This window comes from Scomber japonicus, chromosome 7 (assembly GCF_027409825.1).
Source record: "Scomber japonicus isolate fScoJap1 chromosome 7, fScoJap1.pri, whole genome shotgun sequence".
Lineage (NCBI taxonomy): Eukaryota > Metazoa > Chordata > Actinopteri > Scombriformes > Scombridae > Scomber > Scomber japonicus.
In genome coordinates this window covers 28,481,806-28,501,084 of record NC_070584.1, presented here as the reverse complement: position 1 = coordinate 28,501,084, position 19,279 = coordinate 28,481,806, and the positions used below count along the sequence as shown (strand labels likewise).

The window sequence follows — 19,279 nt, the reverse complement described above, 5'->3', positions numbered from 1 at the left end:
TGGGGTTGTAGTTGTGGTGCCTGGGTGTGTGGTGGTTGGGGGTGCAGTTGTGGTGTCTAGTTGTGTGGTGGTTGGGGTTGTAGTTGTGGTGTCTAGTTGTGTGGTGGTTGGGGTTGTAGTTGTGGTGCCTGGGTGTGTGGTGGTTGGGGGTATGGTTGAAAGTGTGACAGTTGTTGGTGTGGCCATGGTTGTTAGAACTGGGGTTGTGGTAGTTTCAGGGGTGGTTGTTGGTTGAGATGTCGGTGTAGTCGTGATAACAGGATGTGGTGTTGTAGTGTGTTGGGTTGTAGTCATGGTTAAAGGTGTAGTTGTGTGGCTTGGGGATGCTGTAGTTCCCTGAGGAGTGGCGGTGCTTGGAGATGGAGCTGTGGTGCTTTGGGATGTTGTAGTTCCAGGTGGAGGTGTGGTGCTTGGAAATGATGTAGCTGCAATATTAGGGGTTGTCGTAACTCCTGGTGTAGTTGTAGCTGCGGTGTTAGGGGTTGTTGTAGCTCCTGTTGTAGTTGTAGCTGCGATGTTAGGGGTTGTCTTAGCTCCTGGTATAGCTACGGTGTAAAGGATTGCCGTAACTCCTGGTGTAGTTGTAGTTGCGGTGTTACGGGTTGTTGTAGCTCCTGTTGTAGTTGTAGCGGTGTTAGGGATTGTCGTAACTCCTGGTGTAGTTGTAGCTGCGGTGTTAGGGGTTGTCGTAGCTACTGTTGTAGTTGCAGTGTTAGGTGTTGTTGTAGCTCCTGTTGTAGAATCAATGTTAGGGGTTGTCATAGCTCCTGGTGTAGTTGTAGCGGTGTTAGGGATTGTCGTAGCTACTGTTGTAGCTGCGGTGTTAGGGGTTGTTGTAGCTCCTGTTGTAGCTGCGATGTTAGGGGTTGTTGTAGCTCCTGTTGTAGCTGCGGTGTTAGGGGTTGTTGTAGCTCCTGTTGTAGTTGTAGCGGTGTTAGGGATTGTCGTAGCTACTGTTGTAGCTGCGGTGTTAGGGATTGTCGTAACTCCTGGTGTAGTTGTAGCTGCGATGTTAGGGGTTGTTGTAGCTCCTGTTGTAGCTGCGGTGTTAGGGGTTGTTGTAGCTCCTGTTGTAGTTGTAGCGGTGTTAGGGATTGTCGTAGCTACTGTTGTAGCTGCGGTGTTAGGGGTTGTCGTAGCTCCTGTTGTAGTTGCTGTGTTAGGGGTTGTTGTAGCTCCTGTTGTAGCTGCAGTGTTAGGGGTTGTTGTAGCTCCTGTTGTAGCTGCGATGTTAGGGGTTGTTGTAGCTCCTGTTCTAGCTGCGGTGTTAGGGGTTGTTGTAGCTCCTGTTGTAGTTGTAGCAGTGTTAGGGATTGTCGTAGCTACTGTTGTAGCTGCGGTGTTAGGGATTGTCGTAACTCCTGGTGTAGTTGTAGCTGCGGTGTTAGGGGTTGTCGTAGCTCCTGTTGTAGTTGCTGTGTTAGGGGTTGTTGTAGCTCCTGTTGTAGCTGCAGTGTTAGGGGTTGTCGTAGCTCCTGGTGTAGTTGTAGCGGTGTTAGGGATTGTCGTAACTCCTGGTGTAGTTGTAGCGGTGTTAGGGATTGTCGTAGCTCCTGGTGTAGTTGTAGCTGCAGTGTTAGGGGTTGTTGTAGCTCCTGTTGTAGTTGCGATGTTAGGGATTGTCGTAGCTCCTGGTGTAGTTGTAGCTGCAGTGTTAGGGATTGTCGTAGCTCCTGGTGTAGTTGTAGCGGTGTTAGGGGTTGTCGTAGCTCCTGGTGTAGTTGTAGCGGTGTTAGGGATTGTCGTAGCTCCTGGTGTAGTTGTAGTTGCGGTGTTAGGGGTTGTCGTAGCTCCTGGTGTAGTTGTAGTTGCGGTGTTAGGGGTTGTTGTAGCTCCTGTTGTAGCTGCAGTGTTAGGGGTTGTCGTAGCTCCTGGTGTAGTTGTAGCTGCGGTGTTAGGGATTGTCGTAGCTCCTGGTGTAGTTGTAGCGGTGTTAGGGATTGTCGTAACTCCTGGTGTAGTTGTAGCTGCGGTGTTAGGGGTTGTTGTAGCTCCTGGTGTAGCTGCTGTGTTAGGGGGTGTCGTAGCTCCTGGTGTAGTTGTAGCAGTGTTAGGGATTGTCGTAGCTCCTGTTGTAGCTGCGGTGTTAGGGGTTGTTGTAGCTCCTAGTGTAGCTGCAGTGTTAGGGGTTGTTGTAGCTCCTGGTGTAGCTGCTGTGTTAGGGGATGTTGTAGTCCCTGGTGTAGTTGCCGTGTTTGGAGATATTGTTGTAGCTCCTGTTGTAGCTGATGTTTTAGAGCCCAGGATAAATGTGTTTTAGTAGTAAGAAAAGCAATAAAATCATATATAAATAATTTCCACACTGGCTCTATAATCTGTTGGGATGTCAGTTTAACTGTAGTATTATACCCAATAGGATATAGTGTTTTACAATATTCATTACTGCATATAACAAATACAGGGAATGTAACTTTTGTGTTACTTTTAATGCAAAAGTGTAGCTTGTCCCAAAATCTTGGTAAAGAACCCGTTTTTTCAGTGGAACTCTGCTCAGGGTTTTTACCGCAGATCCACAACTCAAACTAAGAATAACAATGTCAGTAACTCAAAATGAATGTAACTGTAATCCATTGAATTTACTGAGAAAAATATGTAATTAAATAACTTAAAATAAACGTTAATAAATAACTTTTTTCCTCTTTTTTGTTAGTATTTAACATGTTACTGAATACATATATTGGTTTATAATTCTTTGAAATCAATTTTTAAAAATACTTTGTAAATAAATCATGACATGGGCTTATTTGGAGCACACATGGGCTTACATGTTGTCACAGTAAGTAATTAAGCCCATGCCAGGGTCTACATGAACTAATGAATATATTTTCAAATGAGAGATAAATCTATATTACATTATTTCCAACACTGTGTTTACCAATGCTGTTAATCCAATAATACTATAAAGAACAAATAGTAACTGCTTTGGAAATACTCATGTCTACTACTTATGTCTTCAGTCTCTGATTCAATAAGGCATTTTAGTGAGTGAAATACAAACAAGCCATATATAAGCAGAAGCCTTAAAAGGTACATTTAATGAATACTTACTTTGTCCAGTGGATACATGAAAATAGCCAAGCAAAACTATCCAACAAAGAATTTTTCTCTCCATGATGAGAGGTGTTGTTTCTCCGTATTCCAGGTAGAGACAGGTACTTGTCTGTGATTGCATGCAGCACTGAATTTTGAGTGGCTCCTCCCTCGGCTATAGAGGGAGGGAGAAGGTACCTGTGCTGGATGCTACTTTCAAACAACCAGAAAAACCAGGAAATTCACTCACACGCATATTTACAAAATATAGGCCACTACAAACTGTTCATTGCCGCTTGAGCTTTGTAAAAGGGATCCACCAGTTTCAACATCATTTAATTAATCATATAGCATTCATTTTTGAGTGTTTTGGACATAATGTGTTTCAATAGATTAATAACTTAAATGTAGTTCTAAGAGGACATAGAATTTAAAGGGACCAAAATCTTAACGTTAACCCGTTAACCCATATTTGAAGGTGGTGCATCTTGAGTCTTATCGTATATTTGTATTGAGTGATATTTATTTCAAAGGACATTTTAAAGTACATGAAAGTATCACCATTTGCTTCGTCATAGACTGAGAGAGAATACACATTCTACTCGTCATAAAATGATTATAAATGATAAAGTTATACAGGACAAACGTTGGGGAAATTATATGTTAATCACTTAAAATGCAGAAATGCAGAAGCTGGCAAAACTGTTCTACAGGATTCTACCATTATTTCCCCATATCTTAATCGGCTATGGCGGCACAGGCACATGCTTATGATGAAAGATTAATTGTTAGATATTAAATACTGAAACGAATTTATTTGGAATGACCAAAACATTTTGATGACTTGAGTAATGATCCACCAATTGACCCAGGTCTGTAATTCACTGTCTCTAGTGCTTACTGCTTAGAAATGTCATCTTCATACAAAAATACTGCTGGAACATCTGTGTATGCCTGTATTGACACACTTTTAAAAAAGGGTGTGGATTAAACTTGTTAAAAAAAAGTCAACATAAGAGATATGCAGGTATGCTGGTATTATCCGGACACTGATACTCATGATGCCACTGAGGACCTCTTTGATCCAAAACTAGCTGGAACCAGATAAGATTGAACTAATAGGGGGAAATATGCCATCATCAATGATACGTTTTTCTGCTGTAAAATGACAAAGCACTAAATGGTTTCTTTTCACAGACAAACCATTGCCAGTAATCATCACTGATGTTGTATAACAGGTTTGGCACAATTCCTCTCTGCGTCATAGCAGATGATGAAGGCAGGGTAACAGAAGTCTGTGGGAAAAACCCAACATTGGTGTTGTTGAAAGTATTTTAAGAGAGAACATCAAATAAGGGAACTGCTTCCTCTCTAAAATGATGTTTACTTTTAGGAGATTAATGTTTGTTTGTTTTCTGAATTCTCACACCTTAAATAAATACAGTACGTAACCGTCAGGGTTATTAAAGTTAACGAAAACGAAGACTAAAACTAAAGCTAGCAGTGAACTAAATGAAAACTACAATGAACAATGCAAAACGAACTAAAACAAAACTGCATTGCAGATAAGATCAGCTTTTTTTGTGTTGTGGTTGTGTTTAAAGGGTAAAATAATAAAATGGAACAATTGCACAATATGGTACCTTTAATAAAGAATGACTTGGTCAACATATTTGGTGTCATGTATTCTTTTATTTTGTTCAGGTTCTACAAATCAAGGCTTTCTTCCTTAATACCTGAAAAAACTAAAACTAAGACTAAATAAAAACAAAACTAAAACAAGTGAGTTCCTCAAATTAAAACTAAAACTAAACATATTTAATCACTTGTTAAACTAACTAAAACTTGGGACCGATTGACAGGTACACCAGGATGTGCACAGTGGACAAATTGGATCAGAAAGTGGAAGTCAGAAGTATTTGGACAGTTAAAATAGACTTAATTGCTTAGCTGATAAGGGCATGATGCTTTTTATGTGTTTTGTTCTTAAGCTGCTCAGCTGATGCTTTTTTGTTTCTTTAATAAAAGAGGCCCATCCAGGTAGTCTTTTATGAAGTCTCAGGAGTTGACTGTCTGTGTTTGTTTAAAAGCGGTCAGTGAGCTCAAAACCAGCAGCACTATAGTTCCTAGACGGAGCTTGTTTCACACGACATTATTTAGTGTAACAAACACCACGCATGCGCAGTCACCAATAGCTGTACGCTGTGCTGTGCATGCTAAACTCGGAAATTTGACCTATACAGTTTTTATAGTTAAAATAGTGGCTGGATTTTTATGGTAGCGTAAACGTAGGAACTTTGCACATGTCAAACTATTGAACTACTTCGAGTTTTTTTTTTGTTTAGATAAACAACAAAAACGTGAAAAGAGTGCAGCAGCTTTAGCATGTTTAGCTTAGTTTGTTTGTGTCTGCGTTATAAAAAATGGACAGAAACTTATTGAGGCAGTGTCTGACTTTTCATGGAGAGTCTTTGTTGAACAAGCTGAAGTGTGAACAGGCAGAAAACCCAGACTTCCAGGCGGCGGTATCTGAGCTGTGTAAGACCACGTATGAAAGGTATGTCTGAGGTATTTTGGCCTCTCGCTCAACATGTAGCTTTAACACAAGTCTAATAAGAGAGTCCCTGTGTATTAAAATGGTGCAAAAGTAGCCAAGTACATTTAGTCAAGAATTGTACCTAAGTATATACTTTAGGTATCTGTATTTTTTTTATCCACTCTACTGATTACAGCTCATATAATGTTAGAAAGTGGTTGGAAGTAACTTATTTTACTCAAGTACTGCTCTATGTAAATTTGTTGGGTAACTTATACTTCACTTGAGTGTTTCCATGTGATGCTTCTTTAAGTATTGTTCTTTATAAATATTGTATTTGAAGATTTGACCCAATGGATTTTGCTTTCAATCCAAATTTAAAGGTATTTGAGTGTTTCCATATGATGCTACTTTATACTTCCACTCCACTGTGTTTACTGGACAGCTTTAGTTTCAGATGAAGATTTGACACAATGGATAATATAACCCTAACCCTAACCCTTTCAAAATACAACACATTGTTAAAGATGAAACCAGTTTGGCTTTTTGACGTCTTACAAAAAGCAGTGTGTAGTCAGGCTCACATTACAGATGTCTGAGTTGTTATCTGTACAAATATGTATTTAAAACTTTGTTCTTTCATGCTTTCATGTTTTGAAATTGATGCCTGATGAAGGACTGTTATTGAAAAGTTGCATCTCTAAAACACTGAATGGTGAAAGTGTAGAGGAGTTATGTACCTGTCTACCTGTTGTGCAACATATGACACTTAATTTGTCAAGAGATGAGTCAAGCCAAATCAGTTTTTACTAGTTAGATCATTCACTAATAAGCCACTGCTGAATGTGTGTGTTTTCTTTACAGCAGCGGTGAACCACAGAATAACCCCCTGGTGGAGCAGTTCATTGCCAGGAAGGCTGATATCTTGTTCTGTCCAGAATGGAAGACCGCCGCTCTTCAAGATGAGGAGCATGAGGACGAGGAGGCTGCAGGTCTGTGTTGGTCTGCTTCAGCAGTCTGAGATTCATATCAATTGGATTTTATCTGCCACATTTACAATCTTTCTAGCATCAAGTTCCCTCTGTATTTCCTCAAAAAGTGTTTCCCTGTTGAGCTGCAGTGCAAGTATTGTAACAAAAAGAGGAACTTCCACACAAAAAAGACTGTAACATTGAAAGATATCTACTTGATTTGACTAATTTGGATGCTTAAAGCTTAATATAAATGTTTAAATACGTTTTTGCACAAAACATCACTTAAATTGTAAGTGCATAATTAAGAGATCTTCTAATGGCCAGTATGAACAGGAAGAAAAAACTATTAGTATAGTATAGTCATTTGGGCACCTATTCTAAGACAAACGTTCAAACACTTGTGAACCAGTCCTTTAACCTGGATGAACTCTCAGTATTTGATGAATTGCCTCTTTTTGCTTGCTCTACAAGTTTGATTCAGCTTTCTGTCTGTGCTTTCTCAGAGCCATGTGCCATCATGCCACCACTGGAGTTATTCATGGAGGTGTCCTATGACGAAAGACGAGCCATGCTATACAGAGACTTGGAAAAAGGAGACCTTGTGGTGGGGAGGATCAACAACATTAGGGAATATGGCTTCTTTCTAACTCTACTTTGCATGGCAGGAGGACTGAAGAGAGACATCGAAGACCTAGAGTTGTCGGTAGGTTAACAAGCTAAATCAATAAAAATGTGCATGTGCCAAAACCAATTAATAGACCACTTGAAAAGAAGGATACTAGAAATATCGGTCCTCCAGCTTTATCTGATTTTGCTTCTATAACTTCCTGTTTGACTGCTTTGAGGAGTAAAGAACGTCTCATTTAGAGGAAAGAACAGGTTGAGTTCTCATGTCATCAAAGTCCAATGCTTGACTTGCGTGCCATGTTTACATTCCAGCTATGAACATCACACTGTAGTACTTGACCCCTGAAATCTTTTATGCCTAAGGTTCAATGAGACCAATGTAACTTCACCTTTATTTATATAGCACTTTAAACACAACATAGTTAATCCAATCACACAAAGGAATAACACAAAAGAAGAAATCAGAATTATAATTAAAAAAGAAAAAAGTTCAACATCAATAATAAAAATACATGGTCACAGAGTACATAGTGAAAGTCACAGTTAAAAAATAGAGAGTAAAAGACATTTTTTTAAGGTGTTTCTTAAAAGTGTCGAGGGTGGGGGAGTAAGAGAAATCCACTGTTGGGGCAACAAGGAAGGAGGCCCTGTCCCCCCATAGCACTTAATTCAGCATCTGGACCTCGGTTCTCTGCTAGTTTGTTATGGGGACAGGAGTTCTGCAATATACAGGGAAGCGAGTCCATTCAAAGCTGTTATAAACAATCGTTAATATATTAAAATCAATTCTGTACTTAACAGGAACTCGGTGCAGGGAGGACAGAGTGGGAGTAATGTGGTCCCTTTTTTTTATCTTGTTAGAACAAATTGCTACTGCATTTTGAATAAGTTGAAGACGGGATAAACTAGACTGAGTGATACAGAGATGTAATGAATGACAGTAATCAAGACGACTTTTTACAGTGATTTGAAAGCTTTCTTCATGTCAGAAGTGCAAAGAAATATTCTGAGTTTTGAGATTGGCATTCGTCCAAGAATTCACAGACAGACGGTTGCTTCAGTAACTTCCTGATAGACGATATGTGGGCATATTTACCTATCTACTGTTCCATCTTAGTTAACGTGGGTTGATCAATTACTTTTGGTCAATTGTTATAGAATAAAAAGTATAAGTACGTTTCCTCGTCCTCCTTTCCCTGCTCACTCTGCACACTTTCACCTGACACATTGATTGACTCTAACACACTGACATATTGATTTCTTTTATACCTTCAGGCTCTATGTCACATCAGAGAAATTCCCTCCACCGGCAGCCACGATGATCCTCTGTCTTATTACCAGATTGGGGACTTCATCCGAGGTTGGTTCAGAAACGCAGTATGAATGTCATCTGACAATAAACTGAATAGTCATATTGAAGTCTGCTGTTTACCTGAAATCAGAATGGAGGACAAAATGACTGCAAATGTATAAACTTAAGAAATCTCATAGTATCATAGTGCCGTGTTTTTAACATCTGATAACATCTAACATTTTATTGTCTTACTAGAAACAGCACGCCTCCACTAATCCAGCAGCTTGTGTTTTTTTTTTTGTTTTTTTGTTTTTTTTTTACAGCAGAGTGGTTTCAGTCTAAATACCTCTTTAGTTCCGCTGTACGATGCAAATTTTAGTATTTTGGTAAAAATCCAGGCCCAAGATCCTGTTACACTTTAGACTTGTTTATCCAGAAATGTGATTGAATATATCTTTAATCTGATCTTGTTTTCCAAATGTTGGAAAATGTCAGAAAAAGCAGTGATGCGCCTTATTAGAGCTGCAACAAACAATTGTATTATCAGTTGTCTGCAGATTGTTTTCTTGTTCATTTGGACTATAAAATGTCAATGTAAGTCTAAAGTGACATCTTCAAATGTCTGGTTTAGTTCAGCCAGTTGTCCAAAATCCAAACATATTCAGGAATATGATTCAATGATATTTCATCCATCTGGTCTTGTTTTCCAAATGTTGTAGTCAGAAAATACAGCCTTTTAGAGCTACAACAAACAATTATATTTATCATCAATGAATCTGCAGATTGTTTACTCGACTATAAAATGTCAGAACACTGTGAAAAATGTCAAGTGTCTTCTTTAGTCCAGAGTCCAACGAAATTCAATTGTCGTCACATTTGAGAAGCTGCACAAGAAATAAATGTAAATAAATAATGAATTATCAGTAAAGTTTATTTTCAGACTGCTGAATTATCCATCTATTAGATAAACAATATGACTTTATTTCTTCTGAGTTTTTGAAATTCTCATCACTTCCTCGTTTTGTAGCTGGAGTGAAAGACATCGACCGCTACCAGGAGAAAATCACAGTGTCCCTCCAACAAGCCTCTCTTTCACCCAGTTTGGAACACATCAAACTGGGAGTCATTACAAGGGAGGAGCTGCCCATACACTACAGGTAACAACATAAAAATGAAAAAATAAAACTAACACTGGTTTAAACTAACAAATTGTGTGTAGAAAGAATTAAAATATGCATGAAATGTTTGTAATTTGTGGGCTACTTCAGAGCGAAGAAGCTGTCTGTTTTTACATTTGTGTTAATTAATTAATGTCAGAAAGTCTTCCAAGGGATTCAGAATTAAATGAACCAGATATCAAATTAACTCTTTACCTCCTCTCTCCTCTCCTCTCCCCTTAGTCGAAGTGTTCGTGCAGCCAGTGACTCCAGTATGACATATGAGTGTATTCTGATGGGTTGCCATGGTTACCACAACCCCTCCGTAGTGGACTACCTGCTAGACAAGGTGGGAGTTAGCGACATCCACCCTCCGTCGATGATGAGAGGACTGCAGAGGTAAACATGTCGACCAGCATTTACTGACAGATCGGAGCACCTCAGTAATTTGTTAGTTTTCTTGTATTTTTTTGGTTCAGGTTTGTAAAACTTATTTTAGCATCAGGCGTCTTGTTAGTTTTACCTTTTTTAGACTGATGAACTTATATCAAGGCAAGCTGCAAAATGTGCTCACTCATCATAAGGGCACTGTATGTTGTATTATCATGAAAGAGCTGAGGTAATAATCTACTGAGCCACCAACACGTGATTTTTTTTTAATGCATTAAAAACCTGTCTGTGTTTACATATCAGGAGTCTTGTAAACACTCACAGATCCCTTGTTTTAGGCAGGCAGGTAAATAGGGGTAACCTGTAGGAGATGAAAGCCTGTAGTGTTTAGATATGGCTGTTTTTAAAGGTCACTAAAATAATGTACTTTTGTCTGCCTCTTTTCACTTTAGTAAACTTTTCATACAAGACGATTTTGCCTCTGCAATCCGGAAGAAGCAGTCTGCATCCTGGGCCCTGAAATGGTACAGCTTAACTTTGAACTTTTCCTCACTTTAAATCAATATAGGAGTGCCCTGATTTTGTCTCACTGGGCTGTCATTGTCCTGATGATGTAATCATTGTGTTTTTTAATTATCACAGCACAAACAGTTTAACCTCGTGTATAGTCCCTTTTCCTCTTGTCTTCTTCTTCTGATTTGACATTAAATATTAACTTCTTTTTCCTATGTACCCTGTCTGTCTTCCGTCAGTGTTCGTGCTGGTGTGGATCACTTCAAACATGGTCGTCATGTGGAAGCCATGAATGAATACAACAAAGCCCTGGAGATCGACACTAATAATGTAGAAGCACTGGTGGCACGGGGAGCTCTGTATGTTCTAATGTTATAATGATACTTTTGAACTTTGTCATTACCTATTAATTACTATTAACCAGTCTGACAGGTTTTTTTTATTGTCTATTCTCAGGTATGCTAATAAAGGCAGCATCATGAAGGCTGTGTCAGACTTTGAATTGGCCCTTGAGAACTGTCCAGATCACCGCAACGCCAAGAAATACCTCTGCCAGACTCTGGTGGAGAGAGGAAAACAGTAAGCAGTGCCTCACTTTATTAGGGTTATTAACAGGTTAATTAAGGGTTATCTTCTGTATTTTACCTCCAGCTCCAGCTTGGTTGAGTTAATATAGCGTTAGCCACCCACATCCTGTGCTTTTAACTTGTGTTGCCAGTTAATGTTTGGGATCCATGGGTCATTTCTCACCACCTGCCAACAGCTAACTTTTTATACTTTCTGTTAGTGTCACCACTGCTACAAGCTGCCGTATCTCACTGACTTCATGTGTCATGTTAGAATGCTAAAGTCATCAAATGTCTAAGTGTCGCATGGAGTAAAAATGTTTTGCAAATGTGAGGATGGATGCCACATGCAATTTCATCTCAACACAACGTGACTTTACTGGTTTCCAGCAAGTTGCTTCACTTCTCATCACTGAAAATATCTATATATGAGCCTATCATTGCAGCGATGAGTTTTCTATCATTCAACAGCAGAAACCGTTCCCTTTTTCCCCTAAAGTAGATTTTTTAACATGATTAAATTTGTGTACCTTTTTCACAATTTTAGCACAGTTGGTCTTTATTTCAAGTGTGGTAGACCTCATCTGCTATAAAAGCAGCATGATTTTGTCATGGTGAGATTCACCTCACTGCTTTTTATCATATCTTGTTTTTGGTGCCTAAAAATTGTTTCCTTGTTGAAAAAAATGAGTGAGACAGCTTGGCAGACATTAAAAGCATCATATTAAAGAATGAATTAGAAACCAAACCAGTTCAACAGTTCAGCATTTTTAAAAGTCTGAGCTTCAACCTGAGCTCCGTTCCTGTCAGTACGTCTCCTTTTAAACTGCTCATACTCGGGTCTTGTGAATGCTGGGGCTCGGTCAACATAGCCACAGAATTGACTTGAGGGAAGAATGACAGAAATGTTTTGTTGGAACAAATATGTGAACAATAACTGGACTGTTTTTTTTAACATGACAGAAAGGATGTCAGTGTAGATGGGAATGGTATTGTCATTTATCAATTATGTATTTACTCAAAGATCTATTGTATTGTGTGTGTGTGTGTGTGTGTGTGTGTGTGTGTGTGTGTGTGTTTAGGCTTGAGGAGCAGGAGAAACTAGTAACAGCGGAGGGATTGTACAGGAGAGCTCTGTCTCTCGATGACTCAAACCCTGAGGCACAGGAAGCCCTACACAAGATCACAGAAACAATACAGGTGAGTGGGCCACAACACAAACACAATAGGGGTTAGGGAAAGTTGGCAGGTAAGTTCTGTGTGTGCTTTAGGCTTAACAATTAAAATATTAAAACACATGCCAACAATGGGCGTATCAAGGCTTTGTTAAGCCTTAAATGTGATGTTGTTTATTACTGCAGAAAATCAATAAAACAGGTGAAGCAAATTAAGTAACGCCACTGTGGTTTTTTGGCTGATTCTGCCACACAGATTCTCAGACCACAACTTGTACTAAGTGGGAGACTGTTGCCAAAACTGTTGCAATGTCCCCTTATTTGTTTGTGTCTGACACAGAAGTTTAAAATAAGGCTTAATGCATCTGCATTGTGTCTGTTTCTTACTTAAAGACAAGAAGTGTTGCAGAAATCATTAAAACTATAATCAGTATTTTTATATTAACAATGGATCACTACGATGGATGACGACTTGTATCTGAAAGAGGTCGCCCGTAGTGATGAATCCACAGAGAATGATCACCCAGCTCTGCAGTCTTTCAACTCAATATTTTGCCTGCAACGTTACGCAGTGCGTTACAGGTCAAACTCTTGTTTTCAGTTGGAACGCTAAAAAAAAAAAAGGCTGTATACAATCTGCACCAAACAAGAGAGAGACAACTTTAATAACTAACTGGTGAACACAGTGCAGCATTTAGCATATATGAATGTTGGCATTTTTATTCATCAGGTGAGCAGAAGCTTGACTCCAAATGTTAGGGTTGTTCACAGCTTGTCTTTACTGCCCCCAGGTGGGCAAAAAAACTATTACAGCAGGTTGAAATTGTATAAGTGAATGCAAGCCCTCATTAAGGAGACGAGTGTAGTAAGTGATAAGAAGGTATTATATTACAGGTAGTTTTTAACAAGGAAGTATTTAGAGATTTGGATCTCTTTCACAAGGAAGACCCAGCAAAAATGGCAGTTGTGTAATGTCAGTGTCACATAGCTGCACAAAAATACACATCATTCATTTACAGCAATAAAAAACAGTTACAATCCTCATTAGATATTTTAATTTGATGTTTGAATGTCTGATATGAAGGCAAAGACATAGTATAGTATGAGTGAGGATGTAATTTTATCAAGTTCAGAGCAGACTGGAGGAACATCTGAGGATTATACATCTAGATGATCTGTTCTGATAGCTGATAGAAACAGGAGGAAGCATTTCATAAGGGTGATCAGGAAGTTTTAATACATTTATATGATTACTTCTTCAGTGTGAACAAAGTGCACATACAAACTCTGTTCAGGATCAGTATGTTAGTACAAAAGTGCTTAACAGAACAATGCCAATTACAGTCAAATAAGATCACACACTTAATTTATGGGGAATAACATGGGAAATAGAATAAGTAACATTTAGATAAAATCATAAAAACACAGCAGCAAATAAATAATACAGCTTCATGATTACTTTTGAAAGGCTAAAAACTGATGATGTGTGGTTTTGGGACACAGCTAAATAATAAAGGAGTAACTTATTAATCCTTGAGAGTGTGCATGCCCACACACTCATAAGAGGAGGTTGAATCAGACAATTAAATGTAAAATCCTTTATGTAAAAGAGGTATTTAGGGGTTTTGTAGTATCTGAGACATAGGGTCATAAAGTGCTGTCCATGGTGCTGAATTATATCTGAGGGTATTTAGACAGGCAGTATCTGTTAAACACATTGACAATAGATTCTACCTTCTCTGTGTACATGCACCTGACTCTGGTTTGTAATACTGATGAAGTGTTTTGGTGTGTATGTGTGTCCGACCCTGGGACTCTGCCCTTTGACCCTCTGACTGCCACGGCCTTGTCACCTGCCTTGTGGGGGGGCGAAAAAAAAAACACTGCAAAATGACAACTGCTGGCTGTTCTTCTGGACACTTGGTGGGCGCCGTGTTCCTGATCGAAATACGGTAATGTTGCCACCCTCTCTGTGTGTCGATGCGGAACAAATGCTGTTTGTCTCTCTGCCTGCACCTCTGTTCATCCATCTGCCTCTATGCCGACTACCTCGCTCTTGGATGACACTACTTTTTATATGGTAAAAATCATAACTCTACGTGTGTTTTTTCCATCATTGTGTCATGTGTTAATACTTGTGGTTTATGTTTGTGACGTTTTTCTGTTTGTTCCTTTTTTAAATTATTCCTTCTCAAATTTTGGGCTTTCCTATACTTCTCCAATACTCCAAACTTTTCGTACTCTGATATGAATGGACGAATGAATGACTGAATGCTGTTTTTTGGGGATCTCTGCTGCATGTTTTGGGTCATGGTGTATATGTGTTTGAATATATATCTGTGGATTTTGGGCTGCCATTGTCATGCCTTGCGTTGCCTCGTCCGGCGACTGTAAAGAAATCGATTCGCCTGCGAGAAGAAGCGCTGGCTAAGGAACAGGAGAAAGCAAAGAGCGGTCCGACAAGCGCTGAGAAATTGCGTAAGATCTTAAAAGACGAGAAGAGGTGAGTTAACTCTGATCTTAGAAACGTATGGCAGGTAAATATTCTGGCATGTAGGCATCTCATCATTTAAAATATGATCAGCTGTTTGATCAGAATAAGATCCGTGGACATGTCTTTTCTTCAGGATGAAGAAAAAAAGGAAGAGATCAGCTTCTTCCGCTTCATCGTCCTCCTCTGCGTCTGGAAACTCCTCTTTATCATCTTCCTCCTCTCGGAGGAGGTCCAAAAAGAAAAAAAAGAAGCGGAGGAGGTCTGAGCGGGAAAGCAAGCGCCATCGGAGGGTCTCCTCAAGGGACAGCCGGAGGAGTGAGGAGGGTAAGAAGGAGAGAGAGGAGGAGGAGTTGGAGTGGTATCCTGCACCTCCCAACACCTCTGCCACCTTTCTCAACCAGAAAGGAGGCCCTGATTTTGGAGAGAGGGATGAGGAGAAGGTAGAGGAGAAAGATGTAGAGAGAAGGATATCCAAGCTTTACTCGTTGTCAGCAGCATCAGAGGATGAAGAGTCTGACTCTTCACGCAGGGAAAGGAAGAAAGGGGAAAGGGAGGAGAGCAGGGGGAGGAGAAGGAAAAACACATTGAGTAGAAGCCCCGAAAAAGAGGAGAGGAGGAGCGGGAGTAGAGAGAGGAGGGATAAGAGCAAAGAGAGAGGGAAAGAGGATAATAGGAGAAATAGTGACTCCAAGAGGAGAAGCAGCTTCGACGAGAATAGGAAGCGAAAAGTATCCTGCTCGTCGGCCGAGTCAGAGTATTCCCGGAAATCTAATTTCAAATCTGAATATTCGGGGAACTCCGGTTCTGCTTCCAAACACTTGGAGAGCAGGAGAAGAAGTGACTCCTCCCAGAGAGGCTCCTTCAACGGCGGTAGGTATGAGAACAAAGGGCGGGAAGAAGTTTGGGAGGTAGAAGAGGTGAAAACAGAGAAGGAAAGCAGAAAGGGGAGAGCAGAGGAGGAGAGCAGGAGTAGCAGCAGGTCAGAAGGAGGAAACAATAAAAGACTGGAGCGCGGTGTGACGTCAGCATCGGCGGAGAGGCCGAAAAAAGAGCTTCCTGCTAACCTGTTGGATATTTTTAACCAGATTGCCAAGTTTGAGAAGGAGAAAGGAGTCGGGCCAAAAAAATAACTCCAAACCTTTTTGTTCATCACAGTTGCAGAGAGACGGTTATTTTCATTTGCAAAGTCCCAAAAGCGCCCGATACAATAAACTGATGTTTGCAGAAAATAAAGGAGAAGTTTTATGGATGGAAATTGGCAAAATTGATGTCGGTACCATGAATTCACTCCTGATAAAGCTGATTTAATGGTTAAATGTGTTGCTGATTCAATGTCTCAGTTACCTTCAATGTTGGACGGTAAAAAAAAATAGTACTTTTACTTCGATGTCTGTGCTAATTACGTCATAGTAGCTGGTCAAAATGTATTAAAAATGTTCATCTGAATGGGTTGAAATTATAAGTTCAGCTAAGAAAATACAGCTGTGATAACATTAGTATTTTAAATGGTGATTATTAGCATATTGTAAGAGTCTGCTAGTCATATCTTATAGAAGAAATGACTTCAATATTACATTTGAAGATGAAACCCCATAGTTTACATTTTGAGTCAGTATTATTACATCATCTGTGATAATCTCCCCATTTCGTTGGTCATTATTTGTACATTTTGACAAGTTATTACATTCGGCACTTCTGACACCACATGAGTTGCTAAAGTCTTTAAGATAACTGTGTTTTGTCTTTATCTTCAGTTTCTGTGAAGAAGATACTGCCTTATGTCTACTGCCTTGTGCCATTTTGAGCTTTTCTTTCTCTGGATTGTTAAACCTCTTCTCAAACCTGACCGACTGTTAGTACGTCTGTACTTCTTCCAGCTTTACAAAATACAGTTGTTTCAGTTGTATTGCAGCACATTTTGCTCCTTTAGTAAAATGACCTCTGAGTCAATAAAGAATTTACAGTGTCACAACTACATGTCAGTCTTTTAATTCATTGTGGTTTGAATTCAGTGCTTGCAGATATTTGAATCAAATTATGGATATTAAGCTTTTCTCTATATGGATAATGGCACATCAGTATTTCCGAATTAATGTAACAAATGCATCATCCCTTACAGAGGTGTACTGTTTATGCCACAGAAAATATGAATCTGAAATCTTACAAGTAACAAAGATGAGCATTATGTTACAGGCAAGATGACAGTTTGAGCTCAGAAAAATACACATGCTCTTATTCAATTTTCATTATTGAGAACTAATAACAATAAAACATTTTTTAGACATTTACTTATGATATACTCTGAACATTGTTTAATTTGGTTAGATGTCCTCAGTTTATCACAATTTTCTTTCAACATGTAAATATAAAATACATCATACACTTTTTTCTTTTAAATGACCTTAAATTATGAACTCCTTTCAGAGCCTTGTACATCCAAATTGTTTGCTTTTCATGAGCAACAGATGTGTTTTATGTAACACATAAAGGACATATTAAGTATTTTTCTCACCTCATGAAATAATATTAATGAAAATGGTCAGATTTGGAGATTTATTGTTTTCACTGGACAGAAACATAATGTTAACGTTGGTCTTATACACTTTCCTGCAGCAAAGTTGTTCTTATTAGTGATCATAAGTACAGAATTAAAGATTAGATTCCACTAATAGACTTAAGATAGACCTCTAAATTTATCTGTTGCAAAAAAGCTTTACTAACTTAACAATAGAACCTCTTAAACCTGAATTCTTGGTCTAATTATGACTTTTTTTTCCAAGCTTAAAAAACATCCCTAACAAAGCAACCACATCACACCCCACTGCTCCCTCCAGTCCAGCAGAAAGTAGCTTGTTGCCTTTGTTAAGATTTAACAGTTTCAAGGACAAGCAAAGAGTGTAACCAAACAAAAATAGAGCTGAGATGAAGTGGCTTCTTAAATGTGGCAGAGCGTGTTACTGCTGACCTGTTAGTAAGACTCAGAAGAGTTTCTTTTGATAAACGACTGATAATGTCCTCACTAATGAATATTTCCAACAACACCCCCCCCCCCCCCCCAAATGCCCTGTTCAGCATCAAAGGTCATATGAATAATTTTTTGTTGGGAGTCAAATTTTAAGATTATAGTTGCAAGGAGATAACATATGTGAAGACACAGCCTGTGATCTTGTTAATACAACAGAGCAGGAAACTTCAAAACCTGGTGCTGGAAATATTCAGCGATGAGGCTCTTTCAAGTGACTTGCAGAGGATCAGCCACACACTTTCCAGAAAGAAATATCCCCTGTATTTTGTACAGGTATGCTATCCCTTCTGGCTCAGTAATATGTGAGGAAGAGGATTCATTTTCCAGCAGGATATTGATCCTAAACATGCATGGAAGCTACTGTATGTCATCCTGTTTGATGTCCAAGGAAGAGTGAGCACTGTTGGCCCATGTGGATTTCCTCCCACATTCACCAGACCTGTACTTCACTGAAGATCTTTGGAAACAGTTCAGAAGTGAAATGCATAAAAAGCAACATCAGAAGTCACTGATCAGGGATACTATTAAAGGTTCTGTTCACCCAAATCATGAAAGAAACCTTGTTATGTTCTCTGTTACTTCTGGTGGTATCGGGTTTGGAAATAATCGTGATTTGTGTCTCCAATGCTCACAGTATCTGAAAGATGGTTTTTGGAGAGACACATCACTGCTGAACTTCAAACATTTTTTTGATGCTCGGAGCAACACAAATCAAAAATGTGTTCACCTCTGTTGTATTGAAATGGACAGTATAGAGTAGTCCTAGAAAGCAAATATGTTTGTGTGGCCTGACACCACATGAGGTAAGTGAGAAAACTGAACTTGAAATGTAATTGTTGACCTTAGAAACAGTTGGTTAAGCTCTCGGCTATATTACACAGTACTCATGAGCAGATGAAGGTTGCTCAGTTGTCATAAATCTGTAGATAGTGAAACTTTCCGTTTTCATACTCCATTATGCATTTTTAGGATAGTGAACCTTTGGAGTGGGAAGCTGTAATGAACACAAACTGCATTTTTTGTTGTTGCTTAAACCAGCTGTAATCAATATTTACGCATTTAACATTGTACGAGATGGAAATGTGTAATATGAGAACAATTGTGTTTGGTGAAAAAGCTCATTGTAAACTACCTGCTCAGCACCAAACTGCAAATGGACACATTTAGCAAGTATTGCTGGTGTATATAGTGGATTATTTAGCAGTTTAAGAGCCCGATATTTCTCTCAGGAGGTGCAAAAGACCAAAAACAGAAGTAAAAGAGAGTGAATAATGGACTCATATTTGCCAGGGGGCCAGAAACTGAACTCCAAATTAATCAAACTGTTACTAACAAAGTGTGTCAATGTTCTGGTTTCAACTTTTCCGCTGGCTCCAAGAGGCTACAAAATGAGTCAATTTAGGTTTAATAGTAAACATGAAGTGTCTTCAGTGGAATTTTGGACCCAGCTGTATGTTTCCATTACATTTTAACCCATCATCTTATTCCATATATCTTC

General features: G+C 39.1%; 1 protein-coding gene across 2 annotated transcripts; it reads left to right on the top strand.

Annotated features, from left to right (window-relative positions):
* The first annotated feature begins 5,216 nt into the window (after window positions 1-5,216).
* Window positions 5,217-16,667, top strand: ttc14 (tetratricopeptide repeat domain 14). 2 transcript variants are annotated; one of them, XM_053322102.1, is made up of 12 exons: window positions 5,217-5,587; window positions 6,434-6,558; window positions 7,044-7,243; window positions 8,443-8,527; window positions 9,489-9,618; window positions 9,862-10,017; window positions 10,461-10,532; window positions 10,761-10,880; window positions 10,978-11,100; window positions 12,170-12,287; window positions 14,659-14,765; window positions 14,890-16,667. In XM_053322102.1, exons 1-12 carry the CDS (start codon window positions 5,454-5,456, stop codon window positions 15,884-15,886), a joined length of 2,367 nt encoding a protein of 788 aa, XP_053178077.1. In that variant the 5' UTR covers window positions 5,217-5,453; the 3' UTR covers window positions 15,887-16,667. The 2 variants fall into 2 exon arrangements, with proteins under 2 accessions (XP_053178077.1, XP_053178076.1); XM_053322101.1 differs by having other exon boundaries at window positions 6,431-6,558.
* The last annotated feature ends 2,612 nt before the right edge of the window (window positions 16,668-19,279 follow it).

Excerpts from the sequence above, each read along its gene's own strand:
- ttc14 (XM_053322101.1), top strand. The coding sequence starts at position 5,454 with ATGGACAGAAACTTATTGAGGCAGTGTCTGACTTTTCATGGAGAGTCT. Across the intron at positions 7,244-8,442 it reads TCGAAGACCTAGAGTTGTCG|GCTCTATGTCACATCAGAGA; the intron begins GTAGGTTAACAA and ends TTATACCTTCAG. Across the intron at positions 8,528-9,488 it reads GATTGGGGACTTCATCCGAG|CTGGAGTGAAAGACATCGAC; the intron begins GTTGGTTCAGAA and ends CTCGTTTTGTAG.